Here is a 24,614-nt window from a genome sequence, read left to right as displayed (position 1 = left end):
GCTTATAAGAGCAGTGGTCATAACAAGATACAAGCGCCGTAGCTCAGTGTCTCTTCATGATCATCAAGAAAGAGCAAGGGGGCCGGTGGACAGCATGGCAGGATTAAGGAAGCGTGAGAAGGTCTGTACGCTTGTCTCCCATTAGCACCCATCATGGAAACATGCCCCTGTGCATTAGTTGATTTATGCAGATGCGTCATTATCCCGGCTTCTGACAGCGATGTGCAGCCCTATGTAAACGCTCCACGCTCTGCACCGTGAGCAGATGTGTGTCGTTATGAGATGTGAGAGCGCCGTGTTCTGATGCTGGCTTTGACGAGAGCACTTTTGACTGTACCATCGGACACGCACGAGATGCACTCTGTCCGGCACTGTGCTGCTGGATGCAACATAAAAGAAGTGAGGGCAGGAGGCCGGAGCATCTAATTTTCTGCCATGGTAATCATGTGGCGCCTGTCTACTTGTTTTCCCGTCCGTTTGTTGCACTGGTAAGACATTTGATAGAGCATCGGTGACGGCTAATAACCTTTCCCTCTGTATTTTTACACGCTGTGGTTTGTGATCCAGGCCGTTCATGTTGTTATAGCCATTTCTCTTTAAATGCTTTTCACGCTGGCTGGGAGCTTGAATGCCCATTGCATTTCTGATGGGGTTTTTTTGTTTGTTAGTTTTTACTACACATTCAGGAAATAAATTCAGTGGCAAACCTTTTTAAACTACCTTCTTCATCACGTGTTTGCAGGGTATCCGGGAGGCAACCCACAGACATGGTGGTATATAAGATATATATATTTTAAAGGGGCTCTATGTAAGAGTTTGTGTCAATTTACATTTACGTATGAATCACTTTTTTTATTGGCCATTAGTGATTAGATTTTAACGTGACGGGGAATTAGACCGTCCCCGTCTCCTTCGGTTGCCTGTAGCAGCCGCGGACAAAGAGCAACAGTAGCTAACGTTGGCCAAGAAAAGCATCGTTCTTGGATTAGTTTTTTGTTACTCATGCTTGTACAACTTGAAAGGCAATATTTTCATATTCATGGAAATAAATACTTATTTGCCTTTCTGCCAAGAGTTAGTCAAGAAGATCCCACTTTCATCTTGTTACGCTAAATATAAAGGTAGAGCTAGGAGACATTTAGCTTAGCTTAGCTTTGCAACAGTGAAAAAGCTATAGCCTTCCTCTGTCTAAAATGCTCCTGCAATGCTCACCAAATAACAACCTGACAGTGAGGGTGGTGGACACCCGGCAGAGATGCGCTTAAGTCGCTGCACCCAGCTAAGAAATAGTCCCGATACCTCCTGTAAAACTGCAAAGAATTGTTTATAGTCTGGGTTGAGGTATGGAATGAACAAACAAGAAATTAATGTGTTTATTAGCAAGCTTTGGAGAGGCTGTTCTGCACTCTGTGCTTTTGACAAAGCCAACATGGTTTTGTGCTAAGCTAAGCTAACAAGCTGCTGGCCTTGGCCTTATACCCAGCATACAGAATTGAGAAAGATACAGATTTTCAGATTGCTTATCAATACTGATGAGCATCAGTATTTATATACAAGGAAAACGCGGGGCTGAAAACATGCATCATCTGTTTGTGCTAACCCTTGAAGACCGAGTGGCTCAGGCTGCCTCCCGAATCTCCATTTTCGCCTCTGACTTTTTTTTCCAATTCGGAGTGAGCATTAAAAATTCATGACATCTGCCAGGAGGTGGAACCCTCCCTGAATTTAACAGACTGCTGCATCAGACTCGCAGAACCTGTCATTGTGTCCTTCCCTATCTAAAGTGGAGTTGCGGCACTCTCACTGAACCGTAAAAGGGCCTCGTGTCGCGTACAGTTCCCTGCTCTCGCTGGAGCTACAGTCCTGCTTGCACAAAAATCACCCCTCACGACTGACATTTTGAGTTTCTTCACCGTCGCTTAATGTAACAGTGCCATCGCAGTGGGGAGAAAGACTATCTGACACGTGCATGTTTTGATACTTGGCGTCAGTTTCGGTTATGCCCCCACCTTTCGAGACAAATAACATGTGGGAGGTCTCATCCTCCGAAACTGAGCAGCGTGAGGAAATACTGTGTGTTCAGCTTATTAAACGGTTTAACTTCTTACTCCTCTTGTTTTCTGTTTGTTGTCGGGAACTCTTCCTTCGGTTCACACGCCCGACTTTCTCATCACATTTGTTGATGTCTTTCACTCTATTCGGTACACATAATTTGGAAGCTTTTCTTTCCCCTTGGGAACACATTCACTCCTCTTGTTTTGGGTGAAAGTTGGCATTAAGAAAATCCAGGGAGAACTAAAACCAATAATTTAGGGTTAACTGTTTGCCTTCTTACATGGGAGCGTGATATTTTTTGTCGAAACGGTAAAAAACAAGTCAAGTCTAAGTATAAAGCCATCAATCCTGCTTTCACAACATTCATAGGGAATTTGATAATGATTGATGGCTAAAATTAACCCAATGATCATCAGGGATGATTGTTTATTATGATAGATTATAAGATCCAATTTACATTATATCACCTTGGGAGCACGGCCATTAAAAAAGGGACAAGATGGAGGATTCAGTAATTCAGTCTCATAAAAAGGCACTTGACTGTCAGTTTGTAACTCTATAACTATGACCATAACAGCTAGTAATGGTAACGCACAGTAACACTGTCTTCAGAAACACAAATACAAGATTTAGTAATTTTGTCAAAAGTTTGGAAGATTCTTTCCATGATTTTCTGACGCCTCATCTTCGTGCCGGCTCAGCTTTAGACTTCATTTCTCCACCGAACTACAGTACAGCACGTCTGTGGATTTAATCCCTCATCACTTTCACATCAACATCGCTGCAGAAAGGGATTTCTTCAGGGCCGATATGGGCGGAGAGGAAATTAGATTGACCAACAACCAAAGTAGTTTTAAAAATACAGCGCCTATAAAAAGTTTACAAGCCAGTGGATGTTTTCCCCTTTTATCGCTCATATAAATGGAATCACGGTCCAGAGAATTTGGCTTTTTTTTTGACAAGAATTACAAAAAAAAAACCCTCTTATGTCAAAGTGAAGACAGATTTCTACAATTAGATAAAAAAAAATATATATACACTGCAAAACACACAAACCAAATGTCCCTCAACAGGAAACTAAACATTTCCATCCTAACTAGTGCAGCAGCACTCTGAGTGGACTCTCAGGGTCATTTTGCAAAATAGATTTTGACAGCTGCTGGCTGACGAGTCCCCTCTCTGCTCGTATTGGGATTCATGGCCACTTTGTATTCAGAGCAACTTCGCACACCAAAGTTTATTAAACTGAATCGCTTTTCCCCGTTTTCTCCGAGCCAGGAATAAAAATCAGCATGATAATATTGCAAATTGATAGAGTGCTGACTGTGACAACTGTGTCAATTGAGTCTCTCGTGGAAGTTTCTTGTGAAAAGCTCACATGTAAGCAGGCGTCTGTCGTGTCTGACTAACTGTATATTGAAATACATTAGCAGCACAACACATTTGAAGGATCTGTAACTTGGGCAGCCCCTCGAGCGAAGATGAATTTTAGCTGTCTGCTCGGCTTCACAGCGCATTAGAACAGCAAATTATGCGCTTATCTCCGTCGTTGACAAGTACAGCAGCGACTGGACACACACACACGCAGAACTCAATCCGCACATGTGTTCGTTTAGTATTTCATCTTCAGTGAAGTGAGGCAGTCGTCTCTCCTGTTTCTGTTGATCCTCCTCCCTTGCGCCGTAACTTAATTCTGCACATTTCTTCCATTTGCACCAGACCCAAGGCCAAATGACTACAACTAGAATGGCACTCAGTAGAGCACATACCTCCGCCAAGGCCAAACAGCGCTCTTTAATTCAGTCTACACTAATGCAATATTAAACTCCATAGCCCTGTATCACTCTAGATCTCAAACCACTCGCAACTGCTTAAACATAATTAAAGATCATCCACCCATCCAGCAGCCTTGGACAACAGAACACTGGAGATGGAACGTCTACTCCTGCTGATAAACCAACCAGCCAACAAACAGGCAGACATCCGTGAAAACACACTGTCACCCCCTTGTCGAAGGTAACACTGCATTCCATTCAACGTTGGACGTTCGGAATTTCCTCTTAGAAATGTCCAGCTTCCAAGCATTCCAGGCGCGCGATGCCAAAAGTGAACAAAAAAGATGTTTCTTTGGGAAGTGGTAAACACCACACAATCGAACCACTCAGCAGCCCAGCCTCCTCCCATATATGAATATATGACGGACGCCAGTAGACAGTTATATTTTATGGCACTTGTATTCCCGGAAACATATCTAAATTTCCCATTTCCGTTCCATTTACCCATGCGGTGCAAACTCACTCATCTACAAATGCCCCCTGAATCAAAAGGCCGAATTATCTGGACCATGATTCGTTTTTGTAAGAGCAATAAACGGGAAAAACATCCAAGGGGGTGTATGAGGTCGGACATTATCGAGTTCCGAACTGTCTGGAGCGCGGTCAACAGTTCAGAGTAAACCATGTGATTCTGCGGCAGCCTCGTTGTGCTGCATCATTCAGTCAAAGTTACGACAGCTGGAGGAAATGATTTTACAGATACAGGCTTTAAATACTCTCCAACACAAGTTCCCCCTTTCTTGCGACATTCTTCCTGAGGCAGACGTGCTCGTTATTCATCACAGCAACGAAAATGCTTGGTCATTGATTCTGACTGTAGCCGTGGCAGTGATCTATTCGCCATGCGCTCTGGTATCGATCAGCTCTTTTGAGCAGTGGATGTGGAGATGTGACGAGTTCGGTTCAGACCAGACACAAAGGAGTGAGATGCGAAGGGAAACCGGGAGGGGAGAGGAGGAAGGCGGTGGGGCTGCAGCGTTGGCAGAAGCCTAACGTGACAGTCTGACCGACGGAGCCCTCTTAACGATTTATCGCGGCCCAGTGGAGCACTGCGTGTGCACGTGTGTCAAGCATATTTAAAGTGTTTCTGCATCTTTATCCATTAGTGCTGTTCAGAGCATTGACTGCAGCGTGGCGCCCACTGAGCATGTGCCGGAGAACTGTGAACCCAGCGCAGGTCTTCTCAGGCGATTCCCTCCTGCTGCTCTCTTCTTTGGCTTCTCCTCATTTGCCTCTTCCCTTTATCCTCCGCTGTCCTATTTTATTTTTTTCTCCCTCTTCATCTCTCTCCAGCCAATCAAAAAGCAGCGCCCCCTTTTTGTCAAGTTCCACCTCTCGCCTCACCTTCCTACAGCCTCATCTTCTGTTCCGTCTCCCACCCCATCGACGTAATCCCTGCCCACAGTGCTTCACAGCATCACTCCCCACAGTGCATAACACAATCCTCACCTCTCCGGCAGCACAGTTCAGTACAGTGTTCCGTGCGAGCTGCATAACCATCGTATTATGTAACTCACTATTTAATGTCATATTCTCTAAAATACCTCGCCTAGTGGCGGGTGAAGTCCTGCCCCGCACCGGTGCAGTACTTTCTGTTTTTGTTCTCCTACCTCCTCTCATCCTGCAAACACGTTCCAGTATAAAGCCTCAGGCGCTTGGTCAGACGCACACACATAACACACACACACACACACACACACACAATGTAAGCCATCATCACCCCTCCTCGCTGTAATGAGTGAACTGCTCTCAATCCATTTTCTCTGAAGCTCCGTTTCCTCCTTTTTCACACTTGCATCAGTGCTCAGTTTCTGCTCAGTGACTTTGCTGTTTGTGCCCCCCCCCCCTTCCCTCCCCACATCACCCCCCCCCCCCCCCCCCCAAAAAAAAAAAAAAGCCCAGCACCTATAAATGCTCCCCACCCATCAACCCCCTTTCCATCCCACTCCCGCCCCCTCGCTCTCTCTGTCCTGCAGTGGTCTGCTCTCTTCTGCCGTGCCCCCGGCTGACTCGGCGCTGTGGCGGCGGTTGCTATGGAACTGCAAATCAGCCATTTAAGCAGTGGCACTCTAATGGATTTGCAGACAGTAAACAGAAACTACAGACTGCATCGTTGCCTACATCTCAGGCATAAATGACTCTCCACACATGTACACACACAACAGGGGGGACGATTTGTCCCTTTTACCAGATGCTCTCCCGTTTTGACCTCGATGAAAGAATTCTCTGTGCTGCTGATCAGGTGTATTTTTTGACGATTTAGTTCCTCATGCTTCCACCTGTTTTGTTTTTTTTCCCCTCTCCTCCATCTCGCAGGACTGCATCCAGTTGAACCAGTATAAGCTGAAGAGTGAGATCGGAAAGGTGAGTTTTGTCGTTTTTCTGCCACTTTCCTCCGTTCAAGTTCAGGCTGTAAATAGCAGCAGCTTGGAGAGGATTCACCTCTTTGCTCAGTGAGAGAATGACCGCCGGAATCATTCACAGCACAACCACACTAAAAGTTGTGAGTTGTCTTTATTACATGGTTTACAGATACATATGTACAAAAAGAGAATTTGATGTGATTTAGACAAACACCACCTGTCCATCATCCTCTGTAGCCTTTAAAGGCCTTATTGCGTAAAATGAATTTGACTACATTGTACTAGTCAATGAGGACAGTCAGTCAAATTTGGGATCCTATCTGAATTGTGCCATGAATCACACATATGATATTTGTGATGTAAAACATAATTTTGCCAGTTCGTATTGTGCGAAACAGCTCAGTGGAATACGTCGCTCAATATACGGCATCGACAGCAACCTAACTCTCACAGAAAAAGTTCTGAAAAAGATGAAAATCACAGTAAATCTGGCCATACTGACCGATGAAGTTACAGGAAATGAAGGTTAGTCAGTTTTGTTAGCAAGCTGATATACAGGACCGGCTGTATGAGGTTTAATTTCTGGCTTTTGGTGAGTGTTTTACCTGTAGCTATTTCAAAACTGTCCAGTAATGGACACAGCAGTGCTTGGACCTGAAGGATAACATGCTAACAGTTGCAATGCTAACATGTAGCACGTTTCCATAAACTTAGTTTAACACCTTAGCACTGTAACGTTGGCTAATGTGCCACCACCAGAGCCGCGCCGCTAGCTTAGCTAACAAAATAGAAACGTCCCTCTCAGTGTGACACAAACACGAGGGTTGAATATCGCGAAGAGGTGGGAAGAGAAAGCAAAATGGCAACATTTCAAAGCGTGCGTTGTCTGTGTTTTGAAGGACAGAATTGGTATTATAAGCTCCGACGTTTGAAATTGTACAGAGGGACACACTGAACTGCAACACGTCTCGTTTTCTGACAGCACACCAGTTCCACTCAAGTTTTTTTTTGCATTTCAAAAAGTGACGCTCCGAGAATAAACACTTCTGTTGTTAACACATGAGGGAATTGATTGTGGCGGCAGCGGAGAAGAAAATTGAGAAACTGGCAGGTCGAAAAAAGAGTGAAGCGCACATCATTCATGTGACGAGTCCGAGCAAATGAGAATAAGACGATACAGAGGAAGAAAATTGATTTGAATTTTGTGATCAGCGCTGAAAAGTGGCACGAAACCACCTCTATTAGAAAACATAGAGATTGTTAGGCGTTCACATCAAATACTGGGGAGTGATCTTCCAAAGCAGCCGTCGTTGTGATAGTTGTTAAACTTTGTTCCATGCATTTGGGAGAATTCACTCTCTTATGAGTATGGACTGAAGCCACAGATGGATTCTTCTCCTCTGTCCATATTTCTTGTGCGTGTGAATAAATTCCGAGTCACTTAAGATCTGCCGGCTGGCAAATCTGGCCGTACCGAGACATCAAAGGTGATGTGATTTATGATTTATGTAATTTATGATTGATTAGAGTTTCACACAGTATCGTTGCTCATCAGAGAAACCGTGCAGGGAAAGAAGATCTATGGGGGAAAACACACATCCGAGGGCTTTGTGTGTGTGTGTGTGTGTGTGCGTGCATGTGTGTGCGTGTGTGGGGGAAGAGTCACTCCATGCTGCCAAAGAATAAAAATGTTGTTTTTTTTTTTTGGTAGAAGCGGTGCTGCCTTCAAAAGCACTCTGCCAGTGTGTTGTTGCCGTCTGTTGTCGGAGCGATGCTTTAGGAATATTAACAGCGTCCCTCGCTGATTTTGTTGATGACCCACTTTGTTTTAACCCGGAGCTGAACAACAGACATTGAGTTATCCTTGAACAACACCGCTGTGAAATCCTCGAATTTGTGCATGAACGTGAATCTCTTGTGTCTGTTGCGTTGCAGGGCTCCTACGGTGTGGTCAAGCTGGCGTACAATGAGGATGACGACAAACACTACGTAAGTCTGTGCAACCGTTTTCTTTCTTTGAATTTTTTTTTTTTCTTTTTTTACATTTCAGAAAACTTCTCCCTGATTAAAACCTCAAGCTCAGTCCCTCGAGGCCACAGGCGAGCTTTGCAGGATCTCACCAGTGCTATTGATTTTTTATTTCTTTTTTTTCAAGCTGTGAGCTCACTCCCCTCAAATTGCATCAGTTGCCTCGGAGGAAACGAGAGTGGCGTCGAAAGTGCACCCAAGACTGTATTATCCACCTTCAAAGCAGAGCCTGTTTGTGCAGCTTTGAGGTCACCTTGCAAGGGAGATTGTTGGATACGAGGCGGCGCGCTGACATTAAGTCATTCCTGGTAGTTTTGATCGTGGTAATTTGTTCCCGTTAGAGCTCTGTAAACTTAGCCCCTCTAAATGTAAGCCACTACATGTTCAAACATAACTAAGCCCGCCTGTACAGTCACAACAATGAAAGTGTGTTGGATGAGTCACGTCGACCTAAGCTGCCAACACTGGATGGGTCTAAGATGTCCTTTTGAATCGGAGCCAGAGTCGGGGCTTGGAGCTAAATCCAACCTGATATTAAAACGGCAGCTCCTGGATGGGGCTGGTGCAGAAGGGTTAAACAGCAGTAGTTTATGTAAGGAAACAGCCGAGGCCTGTAAGATGAGTGAGATATGATAACAAGGGGAGTGCAAATATAAACAGTCGCTGGAGTGGAATAATGACACGCAGCTTTAAATAATGCCGACCTGCAGAGCCGCTCAGACAAGCTGCAGAATACAACCCTGTCTCCTAGAGACGACTCGACAAACCAGCAAGCGCCTTCTCCAAGAAAGTTGACAGCGATTCAAAGCATGAGACAAAACATATTTGCTTTATAAACATTTAAAGGGACAATGTAGTTTTTCGATGATAAATTCAAACTCAGAACTGTAATATTTACACTATATGTAATAATACAAACTCAGAGAAATGTTTTTTTGGTTTTTTTTTTGTTCAATGAGTTAATAAACAAGCAGGCGTCAGAGGAAAATAAGGCCCAGAATATTGTTTGAAGCTAGAAAGGTGGCGGGGTCCGCCACATATAAACAAAGTAAGACAGTGTGAAATGTTGTTGTGCTTGAAGGTCAGTTTGTCTATTCAGTCATGACAACAAAGAGAGTTTGTTCATGCATAAAAACATAAAATAATATTTCACTTCTTATAAAATATCTCTACCAAAACTGCATAGTGTACCTTTAACTGAAACCACAATCGTTCAGTAGCCTTTAAGGGACATTCCTTCAGTTTTACACATCAGGTTCACTTCACTCTGGATGATGCTCTATTTAATTTCAACAACATGTACCACATTGAAGTTTTCATGAAACATCTAGTGGAGCGCTATGAACATATATTAACATGTTTCCCTTTAAAACAGGCCAATAGAGAGGGGGTTGCTGCTCTGGTGGCGTCCTTCTTATTATACATCCATGGCGGTATCATAAAAATAAAGTGAGCGCTTGCTGGATGCAGCATAGGTACCCATCCGGTGTTGAGTACAGGATGATTCATCAGTACAATTTTTTTAAAATCATTTTCCAGAAAACTACAAACTGTAATGCTATTGAGAATTCCTACACAACAACTTTCATTTCCATTGCGGTTCTAATACTGGTTTATAGGTGACATGTAGAGCAAGACAATTGGGAACTTCAAAAAAAGGCAATAAACCCAGCGACCTATGCACTCAGGGAAACAAAAAAACAAACTACTTTGTTTGTGCAGCTACATCAGAGACAAGACACTGCCTACTGCAGTGTATCTGATCTCATGCCTCTCATGCATTTCCCATAACCTTCTCCTTCGTGCATTTTTAGAGGCAAAAATGTCAGATCCTTTTGGACTGATAAGTGCGCTGTAAGTGTCCTCACATCGCTACGTCAAACAAATGTTGCCGCCACTGGACATCATCTCATTGTGCGCTCCTCTCCTGCAGTGGATTTATGGCTCCTTACTGGAGAATTAGTACCACCAGTGTTGATATCGCTTTTTAAAATGTTTTATTTAGATGTAGTACAGTAGTACAGTACACTTCCACATCAACAGCAAGAAAAGACTTGATAAGACCAGACTGTACCTGTTACTCTTTTTGTAACAATAGCAACGAGGAACTGTTATATTTTCAAGTTGTCTCGCAATTTGGTTACAGTTTGGGTGAAACCTGGCCAAAAAGTCCTCCGCTGTGTCCGCTCACCGTCCAACCCCAACCTCCTCCATAAGACACGTGCATCGGTGCGTGCTGTAAATCTAGCTCTTCCCACACTGCCGCTCCAATACATTTCCCTTTACAGGATCAGCTAAACTTATCAGTAGTATAAACACATATTTTTGTAGGAGGCTGTTTTGCTTGGTGAGAGAATCCAAATGCAAATGTAGCCTCAGAGATTTTCTTTTTTGGCAGAATCGCCCCGTCTGAAACCACATATTCCCCTGAAAATGACAAATGTAAGATCATGTCCAATGCAACTCATTTTTCCTTCCTCTTCAATCTGCCCTTTTTCCGCCTCCACTCTTTCTCTGCGTGCGTGAGCATGTTGTTTTGCGCCGCGTGCGTCTGCATTTAGTTTTTTCCTCTTTGTTTTCTGCTTTATCGTGGAAGCGTTCGTCATATCGGATGCTGATTGTTGACGCTGATGGAAAATGTTACCTTCCGGGACAGACTGCGGGTTATTGCAGGCCGGCCGGAATGACAGACACATCTGCGGCAACAAAGCCAGGAGTCAGGAGAGACGAGCAGATGAGTAACGGCGGCATGGGAGAGTGATTCTGTTTCCTGGCAATCTGAGCTGGTTTCACACAAAACTGATTGGATTTTTGTATGCGGAGCATCTGCAGCATGAGCCCACGGACAGTATGAACAGATATCATCGCACACGCGCGCACAGTGATTCATGCACGGGAGCGATCGTGTCTAAAGAAAAACCGTCCTTTATGCTGTGCTAGTTGACCTGTACTCACCTCATGAAATGAGCTTTTTGAATATTATTGAGTTGATTATTGACATTTGTTTTTGGTTTTTTTTTAAGTGTAGCACTTAAATGAGCTCTCAGCCTTGACATCGACATCCTAAGGAAAGCGCCGATGAATATTGATGTTGAATGAGCGCCAGTTTTCAATTAAAAGGCAAATAAATTGACTTCATAACCCCAGGAAAAATGAAATGATGGCAATATTTTACCAATGTTTTCTTGCCCAGGTGAGCGCTGGAAACCAGGTTTATTTTTCCAACATACCAGCAAATTACTGAAGGTCCTTATTTTGATGTCCCGTGCTGTATAATTACTGTGCTGGTGACATTATCAGCAGGCATCCTAATGTGGCTCCTGCCAATCCCAGTGGATAAAACGGCTAGAAAATCCAGAATATACAAATGTCAGTATATCACGCCCCTGTGAACTATCTCATCATTTCAGACAGCTCCATCGTGACAGCAGGTCAGTTTTAAAATACTGCAGTGAGTAACGGAACACTGGACTCCTCCGTTTATGAGGAGAAATCTTGTTGCTCTCTACTTATATTTCTGACAAAAAAGATCTGAGGTTCATTGTATGAAACCAAGCAAGTGCTTTTAGCAAACCAGTTGCGCCGCTCTGTGCGAGTGCTGTGACTAGATCTGTCCAGAAAATGCGGATTTATGTTGCTGCTGCGCTTCACACAATTCTTCTCTCAGAGATGAGCTGCACAGACACGATCAAAACAAACGCAACACGCATCAGAACACCCCCCCACCCCCCGTCATCCATGGTCATTTTTAATTTCATTGTCACAGAAGAAGCAACATCCTTATTAGAAAACGGCAGACGAGCAGAACCAAACATTTCATTGTCACTACAAGGCTGAAATTTCAAGGATCCCCACAGGAAGGTAGCTCCGGCATTTTTTTCCTTTCGTTGCATTCTGTGGAGATGTCACAGAGATATCGTTCAATATTGCTCATACATGGTGAATAATCCAAAATATAGCAAACTAACTCATAGACAACATCAGGCTGGTGGGGGGTCCAAATACGGTGTACACAATGAAGCTGCCGACACTGAGTGAATGTTAGCTCACGCAGCCTTTATTGCCTGCACATAACATTGCTGCTTTTCCTCTCTTAGTGAACATAAGGCTCACTGCAGAGGTATGTTTTATTTGCACAGACTTGTTTGTCTGCAGAAGAGGCTCTATGGCACAGTGATGGAGCAATATGCTATACTGACCTCCTAGAAGATGCTTCATCGTACATTACCTGTTATTCTGGTCGTTTTCTTAAATTATTGCCATAGTTTTTTCAGGGTTTTTTTAGCAAAATTTTTAGTCATTCCAAATTTCACGTTCGGTAAAATACTGCAAGTGAAACTGCGATGAGGCACCGACACCTGCCTACACAGTCAGAATGTAGCTTTGAAGTGGGAAGCCATTAACCGGTGCTCCACCGTCAATACCGAAGTGTGCAATGAACTTTGATACCGCCGAGGCTAATTTAATTGTCCGAGCGCCTGCGTGGCAACGTGAACTCTGCGAATTGAAAGCAGCAATAATTCTAAATGTTGCATGACTTTTTTTAAATGTTGCATGACTTTTTTTTTTTTTTTTTTGGATGACTCTGGCTGAGTCATTAAACACCCACCCACAAGTCTACACACACACGCACACACACACACACACACACACACACACCAACACACACTCTCAAAGCAAAGCAAAGGCAGCACACAATGGAAACTGTGAACAGGAGAAGATCTGCTTTGTTGCCAGACTTGGTTTGTGCACAGTCACAGCCCTGACAACATGACCGCAGCTCGACAAGAAACTGCTGAACTGTGCAGCTCTGGAACTTTTCATTGTTGTGAAGTAACAGGGAATGTTTCACCTTAACAAGAATAAGTTGGTCTGACAGCGTAGCAGCAGCTGATATTTTGGAGAAATGTCTGAAATGCAGTGAATATTGTATTCTCTCGTCTTCCTTTGCATTACTTATTCCTTTTAACAAGGCGTCACAATGACTTTGAGTTTGTCCTCACTCTCTCGAACATGCACAAGCACGGACACACACACACACACAGACACACACACACACACACACACACACACACACACACACACACAGTTGTCCTTAAATATCTATTAGATGCTCTTTTCAACTAGAGCATTAATGCCTGCAGGGTTTTTTCTTTTCTTTGATGGATGGTTCTTCAGGCTTCACTGTACTGCGCATGGCTGAATGCGAACATGCTGGATGACCAAAATCATTCTTTCCACTCTCCTAGGCCATGAAGGTGGTGTCCAAGAAGAAGTTAATGAAGCAGTGTGGTTTCCCACGTGAGTAACATTTTTTTTTTTTTTTTTAAGTCTGTGCAGTCAAACAAGAAACGAGCCTACCTAGAAATTAAACAACAAAAAGCAGGCTCAAACAATGAAAGTTGTCTAAATCCCTAAACAAAAACCTAACAAACTTAAGTGAAACTCTTGCCAAAAGGCTTTTTTTGTATATGAGTCAAACCTTCGCATAAAAGCATAATTACGATGAAGGAGGCTGATCGTTTCCGAGCATCGGGTTTGATATGGAACATTATTTCAGTTATCCCCTGAAAAATTTGGCTTAAGAATAGTTTCCAGTGTCCAGGAAACACCATCATCACATTCTGGGATCTTAAAAGATGATTTCACAGTCTAGAGAGTATCGCTGGATACAGAAGCAAATCATGAAATAAATATACATACAATGATTCCTGTGCCTCTGAGCAGACACAGTACACAGTATAAATCTGGTATAATTACTCAGTACACAGTATGAATACAGTATAATTACTCTGTACACAGTATGAATACAAAGTACACAGTATAAATAAACAGCATACAGTATAAATACACAGTATAAATAAGCAGTATGCAGTATGAATACACAGTATAAATAGAGTATAATTACTCAGTACACAGTATAAATACAAAGTACACAGTATAAATAAACAGTATGCAGTATAAATACACAGTATATATACAAAGTACACAGTATAGATAAACAGTACGCGGTAAAAGTATGCAGTATAATTACTCAGTACACTGTATAAATACAAAGTACACAGTATAAATACAAAGTACACAGTATAGATACAGACTGCAGCATGTTCATCATGTGCAGCTGTCAATAATCAGGCTATCGGCAGGAGCATTACGCCCCGACATGTTCAGTGAGTGATTAAAACTGTGAGAATGAAACCGGAACTGACCTCGCAACAAACCACAAAAGCAGACAGCAAGGCCGATGCAGATGCAGATGCAGATGCAGATCCAGCTGTTAGAGTTTCTCGAGAGATGAGCCTTTGAGGGGGAAAAAAAAAAAAAAGTGATCATCCAGCAAAAACTTGCCGCCCGCTAGACATTTACACTTGTGAAAAGCTCAGGATTGGTTGTTATGTGGGGCAGAGACAGCAGCTGAAATCACGTAGGAAAAACAGGAAATCTGATTGAATCTTTATTCAAGGCCGTATGTGAATCGAGTTCATCACGGTCTCATTTCCAAGTGTAGACCTCAAACTCTGTTCCCTCGAACTTTAATCACATGAATGTCTTTACTGATTACACATAAACTGCAAAGACGCGTTTTGTTTTGAGAGTGATGCCCGGATCACAGGTGTGTCCATGGACACTATGGGAAATCCCTGGATTGGGACGTCCAGGTCATAAAAATAAGCATTGTGATTTATTGGATTATTGGATCTCATTACCTGCACTGTAAGAAACGCTATAGAGAGTCTCTCTGTTAACAGAGCTGCATGCAATTACACATGCGGTACATCAGTTTAACTTCATTATTATTTTTTGATCTCTTGACAATCATTAGTTCTCTGTTATTTTTAATATTGATAGATAGATAGATAGATAGATAGATAGATAGATAGATAGATAGATAGATAGATAGATAGATAGATAGATAGATAGATAGATAGATAGATAGATAATGGCGTTTCTGGCACAAATATATCAAAAGTCTTGAGTTCTTAAAGTCGACCGACAGCTGATCCAGCAGAGGAAAAGGACGTCTCCTTTCTCTGAATACATACTCCCTCGTCTCCTCTCCCCTGGCATTGTTTCCTCACACCTCTCCACGAATCCTCAACGGGGAGGGACTAAGGTGCAAAGAAAAGACACAGGACGTACCCTGGGAACAAAGATGAGAAGTGGAAAACGACAACAAGACACATGAGGATACAGCTACAAATTAAAACAGGACTAAACTAAGTAAGATGAAGTCTATCGGATGCAAAGAAAGATGGAGGATTGTCAGTTCGTGCGACACCAATAGCTCCGTTTAGCAGATACACCCACAGGACATCCTGCAGGAGTGTCTTTACATCAGCAGCACAACTGTCCATTGTGTGTTATAACAGCACTGCAGGTTCCTGAGGTAAACACACGCGCTGTCGTACCACGTAGGACATATTTGGCCGTGTACACAATTCGCCGTCCGTATGGGTGTTTACAAAGGATGTTAACGAGGAAGTAACATAATCGCAACGACAAACATGGTTATTAGGGTGTGTCATGTTACACTGAACGTTGCATGTGTCCGCTGCAAGCGTTCATCTCCAGCGGATCGCAGGTCCTCACCTCTCGGCTGTGTTCGCACCTTTTCGAGAACATTTAAATGCGGGTATCAGACAAGTGATTAACTGCATTAACCTACCATTTATGGTTGATAAAGCCATGACATGATGTCCGAACTCACTGCAGCCCACCGATCAGCATGCAGATAACATTTGCAGCAGTGTTGATCATCGTCCTTTAGTCTAAAGTTTCAAGATTGCATTGTGTTTTCATCTTGTAATACTCTTTTTGTCCAGTACGGGAATCTGCGTATCTGGCTCATTATCAAGACTGATGATGTGTGTGCTGGTCTGCAGGTCGCCCTCCCCCGAGAGGACCGAAGGCAGCCCAAGGAGAGCAGCCCAAAATCCTCGGGCCCCTGGAGAGGGTCTACCAAGAGATCGCCATCCTTAAGAAGCTGGACCATCTTAATATCGTCAAGCTGGTGGAGGTGAGAGCGTCTCCGTCTTTTGTTTGTTGAAAAGGACAAAACATTAAAGAGCTGCCGAGTTTCCATTCATTAACCCAGCCAGTGCATGTGTCGGTGTGGTACTATTTTCTTATTTTGCTTGCATGAACTGACTCACTTAATGACAGTTCAAAACAGGCTCACTGCATGAGCATCTTGAATTGAAAAAGTTCAAGCATGAGCAAAACATGGAAACGCGAAAACAAGAGCTTACGCCATCGTCATTCCCACGCCATCAATAAGAAAAACCAGAAGAAAGTGTCCAGACGCTCCTCCTCATATACCTGGCGTGTAGTTTTCTCATACATGGATTGCCATGAAACTTCTTGCGAGTGTTCATATCTCCCGGAGGGGATGAACCTTATAGATTCAGGCGGTCTCCCGTTTTGTCTCATTTAGTTGCATCACTGGGTTTATATTCTCTTCTTCCAGTGCTTTGGTATAGATGTGGCTTGGTATTTAGTGCTGATAATCAAATGTGAGCGCACGCCATTGCTAAACTCAGATGGCGAACTTTGCACCCGCCAATCCTCACAGTGAGGGACAAGGATTGACTGTTACACGGTTAACAGTCGAGAAGTTTGCGAATGTGTAAGGCATGTCGCTCTGTTGCCTGATTTGCATACAATCAGACTGTCTGCCAATGGATATGCTAAAGCTGTGTGAAGTAAAAAAAAATGTGTTGCTTTTTTTTTTTTTTTTTTTTTTTTTAAATGCGGTTACGGCATGACGCTGTACCACAATAAGGCCAAAGATCACAAAGCCGCTTGCAGAAGCTGTCACACTTCTGGTGGAGGGCGATGCCTTTAAAGAGCTAGTCAGTAATCACACAGAGCCCGAAATTGTTGGCGCCATCGACTAAGCTACTGCGATTAAACACATGAACACACTTTGACAGATAGAGCTGCGAGCCAGAGCAGACGAACTTACGTTTGCTCTGACAGGTGACTGCTGGACGGCACCGGACTAAAAGGAAAGCACCTCCGTTTAATATCATTAACCAGTTAGTTACCAGATAAAGGTTGTCTGTCTCTTAAAAGAAAAATTAAAAGGTAACTGGCATCCCTGATCAGAATGCTGGCATTAGCATGGCGACGTTGGCATTAAGCTCAAATCACCTTTGTGCCTAAGTACAGCCTTCACGGAGCCGCAGGTGATCCCGTTACGTACATTTCCGGCACGAATCGTGAAGATACGCACACCTCTTCATCAGTGAATCATGTTCCACGCGCTGAAATGTGGCATTTCATAACCGATTCTCTGATAATAGCATGTGGACAACCACAGCAGGTTTAAGATCCTCTGACTCACGCCTGGTTGCTTATGTCATATCATTTACATCGATACAAAAAAGGTGGATGAAAAGACCCTGCTGCCAGGGAACATGTGGGAAGATTGAGACAACACATGCCCTCCAACACATGCATCTCTCTTCTGTCACTTGGTCCTTTATGATGTGTAGGTGATATCTTCTGGGGAAAAAAAAAAACAAAAAAAATACAAAACAAATCTTCCACCCTGTAAATGGATTGTCGGCCCACGTTCTCAAAGCGAGCCAGGGGAAGTTCGAAGGTGACGAGATTGAGAGGCGGCTGTTTATGAAAAATGCAATTTTCAAAAAAAAAAAAGAGGCGACTCAAAGATGCCCGCCGCTCCCTCGTGATGTTATCAGAGTGTTTTTCAATCTCGGGCCAGATGGCGGGGGCACTGGCGGCGTGGTCGGGAGTTAAGCTCAGGGAGTCAGTCGGTAGGAAAGCTGTCTGGCTCGCTCGGGCGGAGAGTGTGCCAGAAATATGAAAAGAGTTTTTTTAAGTGAAAGCCGAGTACTTCTACTCCTCTGCTCGCTCCCGCAGTGGAGACACACACACACACACACACACACACACACCAACACTCATCTCTCCCCTTATTTGTCCGCCCTCACTTTCTCTCTCATAATGGGCATATGTGGGCAATGGGAAAACCTGCTTTTCCTCCTCTCCATCCCTCTCTCTCTCCTCGTCCGTTTACATGGGCTGTGCTTGGGTCGGGATCACACTCATTACTGGGCGTCCGACTGATTCCTGCGAGACTGCAGTCCAGTCCATCCAATTATAAAAAGACTTCTCTCGTTTTGAAACATTAAAGCGGACGCAGAGTGGAACAGATTAAAACTGATGAAAGTGATACGGTCATTTGTCACAGATGGTTGGGAAGAGGGAGTGAGGACCGGCCCCGCGCTCGTCGCAGCGTGCGATTGTTATGAGAGCAGGCACTTGATGATAATAATAATAATGATAATGAAATGGAGCTGAGAAAATGAGAAATGCCGCTCACCCAGTGCTGCAGTACAAAGAAAGGACATGCACAGCAGCGTTACACGCTCATCATGTCAGAAGACATGGAATAAACACAATGAATGTCAAAAACTTCTTTTTTTTAGCAAAAACACAGTTAACTACACCATTTTTAATAATGTTTTGGGGGCTTTATTAGGGGAAACCACAGCTAGTTAAAAATGTCATTGATAACATTCAGCCATTGATGTTCCATAGTCCTTCTATTGCAAGTTCAGTTTCAGTTTCCCTACAATCATCTTTTGTTATCATGCAGAGCCCCCCAGCATCACAAGGCACATTTTGTACGTTTGTTGCCGGTTTGTTGCGCTACCTAATGGTGCTAAAGCCAACTAGCATAGGGCAGTACAGTATTTTCCGCGCAGACTGTAGAGGTCAGCCATTTTTACCGGCAACTACCAATACACTTCAATTCATCTTAGTCACTACATCAGTCGACAGCTACAAATAGATTACTGGCATGCTAATGGTCTGCACGCAAAAGCAGCTAATTTACTGTTGGAACAAAAGGAGAAAAGCAGTCCAAAATGCAAAAACGACAGTATTTATTAAAGCAGACATGTATAAGACGGTATGAGCAAACATTTGCCTATCGCCTGTTTCCACCACCTGTTAAAACTAACGTGAGTAAAGAGTGTTCCTGTTGCTTTAGAGGCGATTTCCTGCCCCTTGTTTTTCCAGTACTGTGTGTACTCACCATGGTAATTTTAAATTAACTAGGATGTTGTATTTGGACGCATGCTCCAGATGGTCAGAGCATCCCGTGTTTTTTTTTTGTTGTTTTTTTTGTTTCTGAAAGTTGCGAGCCGTTGCCTTGAACAAGCAAAGCGTCGGCCATGTAGTCCGGTGAGAGCGCCTGTTTTCATGAACCCATCTGCAGCTGCGCGCTCAACCAGCTGTGGTGACGCCACAGAACGAGAGAGAACCTGTTTATTTTCTGCTTTGGCACCTGCATTACCCACAATGCAGCTTGACCTTAGATACTCTGGTTGGAGATTCGAGTGTGTTACGCCAGTAGCAGCTAATGCAGTCCTGTGTCAAACAAGTGATTTTTATTGTATTAAGTCAACCTTATCTTTTCTTTTTTTTTATTTAATTAAGTTTTTTTTTGGTTATGCAATTATATTGAATATTTCACTAAAAATAGCCTGTTACTATCGTCTGATTGGTTGCATTATTCTAATATGCATTTATTTCTTATCTATTTTATCTGTGTGTATTTAATTGTGATAACATTTGCATGTGTAAAAAGGTGAAATGGATGAGTAAATAAGATCCTCGAGTAAGATTTTTTGAGGTCTCATCTATTAAGGTGTCTTGATATATTTGGTGTCATTGTCAAATGTATGTAAACCTATTTTTAGAACGATATGCTCCCATAAAATATAATCTAGTCCCTTTCTCATTTGACAGTGCAGTAACTATAATTACTGCGGTCTGCCTCTGTACTTTTTTGTAGTTATTGTGATTTTTTTTTTTTCTTTTCTTTATCTCTGAGATGGAGTTTGGAAGTGTCACAAGATAACACAGGCAAAGCTCAATAGGGCTAAAGGGGCCCCAAAAGATCACCCAATCCCACTAAATCCCTAAGGCCCCAGTAGCAGGTTAATCCAGCCATGGATCTGCCAGACTGCAGATCATTGGGTTGTGAACGTGCACAAATCACACAAAGCCAGTGTGTTTTTTAATTCACAAGGATTACAAGTAGCTTTCATGTGACAACAAAGTTCCGGCCAAAACGTTACTTCCAACCCAGACTTTTTACAGTATCAAAGCTGCTGCCATCACAGTCCCCCCCTTATAACTCTGCCCAGTCCTTTCGCAAGAAAGAAAAAAGACTCGGTCCTGAATGCATAACATCATCCCTCTAAAGGTTTGGTACCTGCAAAATTCTGGACCATGAGGTTTTCATTCACGATGACTGTGTCAACGTTGCAGGTTCTGGATGATCCAGCGGAGGACAACCTTCACATGGGTGAGCGGACCACATTTTCTCTGTCCAAAATCTTTCACTCTATTTTTATTTACTGTTTTTCTCCCCTGTCAGCCTTTGGCTCTCGGCACATATGCCACCAACAAGTGTTCCTATAACTTATTCATAATTAAGATCGTCCCCCCACTTCCTCCCACACCACCTCAGGGCGGGCACATTATGCAGAAATCCCTCCATCAGCAGTGCCAGGTCACAGTTAGGACGCCCGTCAGTGTAAAAGCCTCAAAACCTTTTATGTGCTCATTCAGCTAATTCAATGTTACGGTAACTGAATAATGTGATGCTGGGGTGTTGCCTCAGTGGTCAACCCTAGCTGAATGAATGAAGGAATGGATGAATAAATTGTTTGGTCTTACATTTTCTTATGTTTCCCTCTGCCCTTCTGTTTTTTTTCTGACAGTGTTTGAGCTGATGCGTAAGGGGTGAGTACAGGACATGTCCTTTTTTTTTTTCGTAAATAATTCAAGGCTCACCCTCTCTCTTGCTCTGCCTTCACCTCCTCATTTCTTCCATCCCTCCGCCCCTGCCCTCCGCATCCGCAGTGTTCTCCTTCACGACTCCGAGCTGGCGCGGCGCGGGTGTTTGTTCCCGTCCCAGACTTCAAAGGGATTTGTAATGTTCTTAGGTTTTTTTCACAGTTATAACCGGCGGCAGTCAGCCGTGTAAACGCTTCACGTCCCGATGCATGAGCTGTTCCCTTCCCACACCACGAATTACTTGCGGTGATCTAATGATATGAGATCTTTTGTTATTTTAAGCGAACGGTGGTGGGAGGGAGCAGTCGGTGTCATTTCACATATGTGCGTTAATAAGTCATGTTCTCCTTTTAATGGGATCTGCTCCGTTTGTTAGCTTTTTTTTCCATCATGAGAAGAGGTGTTTTCTGTCTCGATGCCACTGGCAGAAACATGATAGACAGCTAAGCTGATTTATACAGATGCTATAACGCGGCTTCCGCTACTTATAAAACTTTTTATGCCTCAACTTCTACTGCTACAGCTGCTGCTACTAATGTTGTTTGCACTACAACTCATTCTACCACTTGTACCTTCAGTCCTTATATTCGCACCACTAACGTTAACAATCGGAGAACAGTATTACTAGCACTACGACCACTTTTGCTGCTACATGTATTGCATGTATTACTAACGTAAGGCAAACATTTGTATAACGTGACATGGGTTTTGACTTTAAGCCTCTGAAAGTACTCAAACATGTGCTCAGACTTTATTGCCAAGCATTTTTATCATGAATTAAGGGATGTATTTGACAAAATGTTTCATTTTTGGAGGGGCTTTTGGGATTATACAAGAAGTGAATGTTTCTGCAGGACCATCGTTGCAACTGGACCACGTTGCTATCGAAAAGAAAAGACTGGAAAAACATTCACATGGGAGAAGTTATCCTTCCAAACATGTTTTCAGCATTGTGAAACGATCTTCTATAACCTACGCCATGTTTTTCTAAACCTAACCAAGTACTACTGTTGCCTAAACCCGACCCCACCTGGGGCTGAGGGTAAAATTCACAAAAAGATAATCAAGACCTGTGGTAAACTACATGATGGAAATGGTCATTAACTGGCAGTCTTGTGTTTCCAGAATTCCAGTGTTTGGAATAATGAGATAGTGGTTTATTTATGTCTGTGCTCTCAGCCTTGTTTTTGGTGCTGTCGGGTTCTGGATCTACACTCACGGAAGACAAAATGGTCTTTATCACAGGTTTCGAGCATCGGTTGATGTTTGATCAGGACGTGTACGTCTGCTTAGATGCCTGTGCTAATAAGGAAACGGCTAATCTGTGGATTTGTCCACCTCACTCCGTGTGTGTGTGTGTGTGTGTCTGTTTGTTTGCTCTTCTGCCTGCTTGGATTTGCAGTCCGGTGATGGAAGTGCCCTCAGACAGTCCTTTGTCGGAAGAGCAGGCGAGGTTATACTTCAGAGACGTCATCCTGGGCATAGAGTACCGTAAGTATCTCTGACTTTGAGTCTATGACACATTTCTATGAAGGGAAACTGATTAATGCATTTTTTTTCAGTGATTCAAATCTCCGGCACCCCGACACCCACTCAAAGAGCCATGTGCAGTTTTAGTTGTTTTTTTGAGTGTCCAGAAAAGCACAAGCTATTCCATTTCTAAAGATATCCCTCTTCATCATATCCGTTATGACGCTCACAGTGTAAAAACAGAAACATTTGTGGCCGCGGTGTCATATGGTGGAATTTTCCGTTTTCATGTAAAATTGAGCAACGTGTTCTCGACCCTTTTGTTTCCATGGCCCTCGGGTCTGGCTGCTGATCAGTATTGAGCCCGAGTTCAGCGAAACAGATTTTTCTCAACTGTGTCCTCATTTGCTGCACTGGCTCCATTTCACCGGGCTGCGAGCCTAATGATTAAGGGATCAATGCCGCCTCTCTCCGGGCTTTGAGGTCCATCTTGAAAACGAGGCTGCGGAAACTTAGAGGAACAGCTACAGTACGTGCCGTTTACACACTCCTTTCAACAGAATGACATGTGACAGAATGTCATCTGTTGGAACAAATATATACACAGTCAAAACGGTAAACAGCGATGTCAGAAAGTGCAGGTAAAAGCATGTCATTTTTCAGATTGCTGTTTTTGAGTGCTTATGCCTCATGAGTCACAGGTTACATAGGTCACAGTAAGGCTTGGCTGTATTTGGTGCTCGGGGGGGGTACTTCAACAGGGCGGATGAGCCAGTTTGCTCTGATTGAAAAGCTGCAATCTGTTTCTTTCTATTGCTGGCCCTCTCGAAAAATAAAACTGTGGACTACTTGTATAGATGAAGAAGTTTGAGAGCAAGGACAAACCAAAGCCATGGCGTCCAACTCCACATTGTCTCCAAAACACAAAGCACAAAAAAACGGCATTTTGAACAAATGATCATGAATCCCGTGGTGTCAAATATATAAAATAACCATCAGTTGGTGAAGTAAGTCAAAAATTTATGAAATGTGTAACGTCCGTTTTTGTTGTTGTGTATACTTTTGACATTTTAACTGTGACTTGTTCACTGTGGTCGTGGCTGAGAAGTCATGATTAACAAAACGGTGAGCTAGAGCTACAACAATGTTCAGATTATTCCCATCTCAACGAACTGGAGGCTGCTGTAGATGAACAGAAGGAGTAACTAAACCTCTTTAACTTCATATTGAAGAGATATCGTCAGCAGCGTTGGCCAGCTCCTGTTGGCCTGAGCAACTCCCCAGTCTTTTTTGCTTTTCACATGCGCTACTCTGGGGAATCACGATGCGCCAACTTTGAATGAAGATGCCTTTTTTTAAGGCATAATACATAAAAGGACATTCTGTTCTGTGTCTGTATTACTGTGTTGATTTACAGCTGCAGATACAGACTGCGGTTGATTCGGAATGACTGTGACACACTGCCATCGCTCCGGCTAACAGGCGCCAGCAGGCTAAATGTTACAGCGGTTGTTGGGCTTGCTGGATTAATATGCATGTGGGTGGTGATTTGCCGGGAGATTAGAGAGCGTTGCATCGCCGCTGTCATGCGAAGAGTGACGACATAATCAGTGTAATTATCAAAATGTGACCTTATGAAATAAAAGTGTTGCTGGGGAAAAAGACATTTTGAAGTGAAAGTGTCAAAAATGAAATAAGAACAAACTCCTTGAAGATGGTAAATGGAAGCATTTGTGTAGCACGACAGCCATCAGGAGCAATTTGGGGTTCCGGATTTTGGCCAAGGACACTTCAACATGCAGCTGAAATAAGGACTTTTTTGTGATAGTGAGCTTCTAATGCCTAAATCTTAATGATGGAGTTCACTTGTCATCCCGTGTGTGTTTTTAAACTTGACTATTATTGGTGCTAATCATGTTTAATTGCCGAGACCTCTATTAGGTCAAGTGCAGCACGTTTTAATAAGACCTCCTCAGACGAGAAGGAACCACTTATCCAATCAGTGAAGTGTCCAGGGCTCAAC

General features: G+C 43.2%; 1 protein-coding gene across 5 annotated transcripts in view; it reads left to right on the top strand.

The window, feature by feature from the left end:
- The window catches only part of camkk1a (calcium/calmodulin-dependent protein kinase kinase 1, alpha a), a 73,979-nt gene that overhangs the window by 21,486 nt on the left and 27,879 nt on the right, over window positions 1-24,614 (top strand). For all 5 annotated transcript variants that reach the window (XR_005078396.1, XM_037118550.1, XM_037118549.1 and 2 more), the window contains exons 3-9: window positions 6,207-6,254; window positions 8,189-8,242; window positions 13,531-13,582; window positions 16,165-16,298; window positions 20,591-20,627; window positions 21,046-21,067; window positions 22,524-22,612. Coding sequence is in view for 4 of the 5 variants with exons in the window: in XM_037118550.1 (XP_036974445.1) it covers window positions 6,207-6,254; window positions 8,189-8,242; window positions 13,531-13,582; window positions 16,165-16,298; window positions 20,591-20,627; window positions 21,046-21,067; window positions 22,524-22,612 (436 nt within the window). In the remaining variant the exon portion in view is untranslated. The remainder of the gene's footprint in view (window positions 1-6,206; window positions 6,255-8,188; window positions 8,243-13,530; window positions 13,583-16,164; window positions 16,299-20,590; window positions 20,628-21,045; window positions 21,068-22,523; window positions 22,613-24,614) is intronic.

This window comes from Acanthopagrus latus, chromosome 13, assembly GCF_904848185.1.
Source record: "Acanthopagrus latus isolate v.2019 chromosome 13, fAcaLat1.1, whole genome shotgun sequence".
Taxonomy (NCBI): Eukaryota; Metazoa; Chordata; class Actinopteri; order Spariformes; family Sparidae; genus Acanthopagrus; species Acanthopagrus latus.
Note: the sequence above shows the minus strand (reverse complement) of the source record. Positions and strands in the feature narration are given on the sequence as shown.